This window comes from Tachysurus vachellii, chromosome 2, assembly GCF_030014155.1.
Source record: "Tachysurus vachellii isolate PV-2020 chromosome 2, HZAU_Pvac_v1, whole genome shotgun sequence".
Lineage (NCBI taxonomy): Eukaryota > Metazoa > Chordata > Actinopteri > Siluriformes > Bagridae > Tachysurus > Tachysurus vachellii.
In genome coordinates, this window is record NC_083461.1 from 3,183,071 (window position 1) to 3,188,070 (window position 5,000).

At 43.5% G+C, this 5,000-nt stretch overlaps 2 protein-coding genes across 3 annotated transcripts in view; one reads left to right on the forward strand and one right to left on the reverse strand.

The window, feature by feature from the left end:
- mpp7a (MAGUK p55 scaffold protein 7a) overlaps positions 1-5,000 on the forward strand; it is a 106,985-nt gene that overhangs the window by 4,602 nt on the left and 97,383 nt on the right. The gene's annotated exons all lie outside the window — the stretch shown is intronic.
- LOC132858902 (uncharacterized) lies at positions 2,608-3,747 on the reverse strand (the record flags this gene model as incomplete). Its single annotated transcript, XM_060889452.1, has 2 exons — positions 2,608-3,436; positions 3,632-3,747. Coding segments are annotated over 2 exons (906 nt in total), but the record flags the coding sequence as incomplete, so codon positions are not given.

Consider the following 5,000-nt stretch of genomic DNA (forward strand, 5'->3'; position numbering starts at 1 on the left):
TGGAACATGGAGTTCTGAATGTGGCTTTATTTTTATTTACACATTTATTCATCATCATCAGAAATTCAGTGTAAATCTAGCGCAGCGCTCGACCACGTCACCGTAACGTCATCAACATAAATCAGTAGAAACCTGGGCAGCGTTCTGTTTAATTCTAGACCACCAGGTAAAGATGCTGTAAAAGGTTTAATATCTTTTCAGAGCTTACAGTTTAGTTTGTGTCTTTTGTTTCAAATATAATAAACATTTATTTCTAGACATTTCTAGAACCCAGTGAACAGTTTATTCCCTTTAATGAAAACCCGACTGCACTGTGACCGATATCACGATATTTCAACATCACGAAGGTTCGATTTTTCTTTTCTTCATCAGCTAATAATAATAATGTACATTTTATGTCAGTTATTTTTAAAATTCAGACACTTTTTTAAAATTAATTTGTAATTTCTTAAAATGAAGAATTTTTAAGAACTTAAGAAATAAAAAAAAAATTGTAGTCATTTTTTTTAGATTTGTTCTACATTGTTGTTTTTGTAAAATATATATTTTTTAAAATATTTAAGAAATCAGTTTTGATCTAAAATTGTGAAAGAGAAATGATGATTATTATTATGAAGTTAATCTTTATTAATTTGATATTCTGCACTTTTTTGCCTTTCTGAAGCTGCATGTTAAAGTGTTTCAGCTTCATCATGTTAATATAAAGTATCGTGATGTGAGATTTTTTATTGTATCGCCCCGACCCTGTTCTCTTTCTTTTTTCTTTCCCTTCCCCCATGAGTGTGCGTTTCGTGGGAAAAAATAGTGATGCTGATGATGTTTGTATAAAGTAAACGGCTGTAATGTTTGCTTTTTTGGACTCACATCAAACATCGGTCGCGTCTCGTAAACACAACCCCACCTTTAGTCTATAATCTCCCCTGGAGTGTTAGTAGTTGTTAGTAGTTATTATTATTATTATTATTATTATTATTATTATTATTATTGTTATAATTTCAGCTCCTTGAGTTTCTGCTGGATTCTGATTGGATGTCCAAATTGCTGTTGATTTAATTCTCTGACAGTGGAGCGATTGACGCCGTCGCTTCTGCGTCTTCACGCGCGATGTTTAATAATTCAAACGTGAGGCTAAAATAAACCTGAAAGTGAAGGCTAGAGAACTCAGAACATCAGGAGACGACTTCAGTCAATCGTAATTAACGTGGAGGAGGAAGAGAGGTGGGGCGGGAGGTGGAGAGAGAGATAGACAGTGTGAGTGAGGGAGAGGTGCAGAGTGGCCAGAGAGACAGCGAGAGTAAGACCGGGGGAAGATGGATAGAGAGATATGAGAGAAAAAGGGAGTGAGCCAGAGAAAGAGTGAGAAAGAGAGGCAGACAGAGTTAACTGGTGGAGAGAGAGAGAGAGAGAGAGAGAGAGAAAGAGGGAAGGAATGTTCTCATCAAACTGTTCTCTTGTGGCTTTTTCCTTCAGGCTGGAAAAATGTGCTGATTTCTAAATATGTGCTGATGCTGAATTCTGTCTGTGTTTCACTGGTTCTTTTCAGGCCCTGTGTGTGTGTGTGTGTGTGTGTGTGTGTGTGTGTGTGTGTGTGTGTCTTTTTTTGTGTGTGTGACAATTTACTTTAACTCGATCTCTTGTTCTTTGATCAGATTTACATGTGAACACATCAAGGGGTCTAACATGGAGAGACAGTTAATCTTGAGATTCTCGTAATTGGCAATGAGCTGTGTGTGAGTGTGTGTGTGAGTGTGTGTGTGTGAGTGTGTGTGTGAGTGTGTGTGTGTGTGTGTGTGTGTGTGAGTGTGTGTGTGTGTGAGTGTGTGTGTGTGTGTGAGTGTGTGTGTGAGTGTGTGTGTGAGTGTGTGTGTGTGTGTGTGTGTGTGTGTGTGTGAGTGTGTGTGTGTGAGTGTGTGTGTGTGAGTGTGTGTGTGTGAGTGTGTGTGTGAGTGTGTGTGTGAGTGTGTGTGTGAGTGTGTGTGTGAGTGTGTGTGTGAGTGTGTGTGTGTGTGTGTGTGTGTGTGTGTGTGTGTGTGTGTGTGTGTGTGTGTGAGTGTGTGTGTGAGTGTGTGTGTGAGTGTGTGTGTGAGTGTGTGTGTGAGTGTGTGTGTGAGTGTGTGTGTGAGTGTGTGTGTGTGAGTGTGTGTGTGTGAGTGTGTGTGTGAGTGTGTGTGTGAGTGTGTGTGTGAGTGTGTGTGTGAGTGTGTGTGTGAGTGTGTGTGTGTGAGTGTGTGTGTGAGTGTGTGTGTGAGTGTGTGTGTGAGTGTGTGTGTGAGTGTGTGTGTGAGTGTGTGTGTGTGAGTGTGTGTGTGAGTGTGTGTGTGTGAGTGTGTGTGTGAGTGTGTGTGTGAGTGTGAGTGTGAGTGTGTGAGTGTGAGTGTGTGTGTGTGTATGTTTTAAGCGTCTACAGACAAAAGACATTTACATTTTACATTTACAGCATTTGGCAGACGCCCTTATCCAGAGCGACGTACATAAGTGCTTAAATCTCTAACATTGAATACATTAATGCTGGATCACTAAGTTACATACTTAAGATACCATGAGTTTAAAACATTTGTTCAAAGTTACAATGAAAGTGTCAAAGGTTTTTTTTTTTTTTTTTTTTTTTTTTTTTTTTTTAAAATGCAAAAGATAATGAAAGAAGTGCTAGTTGAAGTGTTTCCTGAATAAGTAGGTCTTCAACCGCCGCTTGAAAATAGCCAGTGACTCAGCTGTCCGGACCTCTAGGGGAAGTTCGTTCCACCACCTTGGTGCCAGTACAGAGAAGAGTCTTGTAGTATACTTGCCTCTTACCCTGAGAGATGGTGGAACCAGTCTAGCAGTGCTGGTAGATCGGAGGGTGCGGGGTGCAGTGCGAGGAGTGATGAGGGCTTTGAGGTAAGAGGGAGCTGGTCCATTTTTGGCTTTGTAGGCCAGCATCAGTGTTTTGAATCTGATGCGTGCAGCTACCGGAAGCCAGTGGAGGGATCGCAGCAGCGGGGTGGTATGAGAGAACTTTGGCAGGTTGAAAACAAGCCGGGCAGCTGCATTTTGGATCATTTGCAGAGGACGGATTGCGTTCATAGGTAGACCTGCCAGCAGTGCATTGCAGTAATCCAGTCTAGAAATGACAAGAGACTGAACAAGTACCTGAGCAGCCTGTGTGGACAGAAATGGTCGAATCCTTCTAATGTTGTAGAGAAGAAACCGACATGAGCGAGTCACATTAGCAACATGAGAGGAAAAGGACAGTTGATTGTCCATGGTTACCCCAAGGTTGCGAGCTGTGGCTGAAGGGGAGATCAGATCGTTGTGCAAGGATATAGCAAGATCATGACCTGGGGATGAATCACCTGGGATGAAGAGCAGCTCAGTTTTGCTAGGATTAAGCTTTAACTGATGAGCAGTCATCCATGATGAAATTTCTGCCAGACATGCAGAGATCCGGTCAGAAGCTGTGGCATCTGCGGGTGGGAAAGAGAAGATAAGTTGTGTATCATCAGCATAGCAGTGGTAAGAGAACCCATGTGAGGAAATAACTTCACCAAGAGAGTGAGTATTCAGGGAGAAAAGAAGAGGACCAAGTACTGAGCCTTGTGGGACGCCAGTGGAGAGTCTGCGTGGAGTAGATGTCACTCCCCTCCATGTTACCTGATATGAGCGTCCTTCCAGGTAGGAAGCGAACCATTCCCAAGCTGATCCGCATATCCCGAGACTCCTGAGGGTGGCTAAGAGAGTCTTATGGTTGACCGTATCAAACGCTGCTGAAAGGTCAAGGAGGATAAGGACAGATGAGAGATTGGCTGATCTAGCAGCATGTAGTTTCTCAGAGACATCTAAAAGGGCTGTCTCTGTGGAATGAGCTGCTTTAAAGCCAGACTGGTTGGGGTCTTGGAGGTTGTTCTGTGAGAGATAGACAGACAGTTGATTAAAGACAATGCGTTCAAGAATTTTTGAAAGAAACGAGAGAAGTGATACCGGTCTGTAGTTACTGATGTCTGATGGATCCAGAGCAGGTTTCTTCAGGATGGGAATAACCCTTGCTCTCTTGAAGGTAGTTGGTACCTGACCAGATGCTATGGATCTATTGGTGATAGTTGTAATGAAGGGCAGAAGGTCTTGCGAGATGGTCTGCAGCAAAGTGGAAGGGAGTGGATCCAATGGGCAGGTGGTAGGATTGCAAGACTGGATGAGTTTTAGAATCTCTTCTGCTGTTACAGTTGAGAAATGTGACAACAAAGGTGTAGGGGAGTCCATACTCTGAGATGTAAGTGCAGTCGGGGCTGAAGTGAAGGTCCGGCAGATTTCCTCAATCTTCTCCTGGTAGAAAGAAGCAAAGTCTTCTGCAGTCAGGGAGGATGAAGAAGGTGGAGCCGGGGGGTTGAGCAGAGAAGAGATGATGTTGTGGAATTTCCGAGGGTCATGTGAGGAAGCTTCAAGCTTTTCCTTGTAGAAGGAAGTCTTGGCAGAAGTCACATCTGAGGAGAACTTGGCCATGAGTGTTCGGTAAGAATCAAGATCTGCATCAAGTTGTGATTTCTTCCACTTTCTCTCTGATGATCTTAGCTCTCTTCGATTGTTGCGCAGCACATCTGAAAGCCAAGGAGCAGAACAAGAAGTTTTCTTGGGTTTAGTGGACATAGGGCAGAGGAAGTCCATAGTTGAGGAAAGAGATGAGAGGAAAGTATCTGTGGCCGAGTCCAAGGGCAGTGAGGAAAAAGACTCAGGATCAGGAAGGGAAGAAAGAGTGCCAGAAGCTACAGAAGAAGGGGAGACAGAGTAAAGGTTGCGGCGGGTTAGAGCGAGGGGGTGAGAGGTAGTTTTAGGTAGGGTAGGGAGAGTGATGGTAAAGGATACCAGGTGATGATCAGAGACGTGTAGTGGGGTAGCAGTCACGTCTGTAGCTGGAGAAGGACGGGTGAAAACCAGGTCCAGCACATTGCCTCCTTTGTGTGTGGGGATGTAGCTGTTGAGTGTGAGTGTGAATGAGTCAAGAAGAGACAGGAGGGAAGAAGAATGTA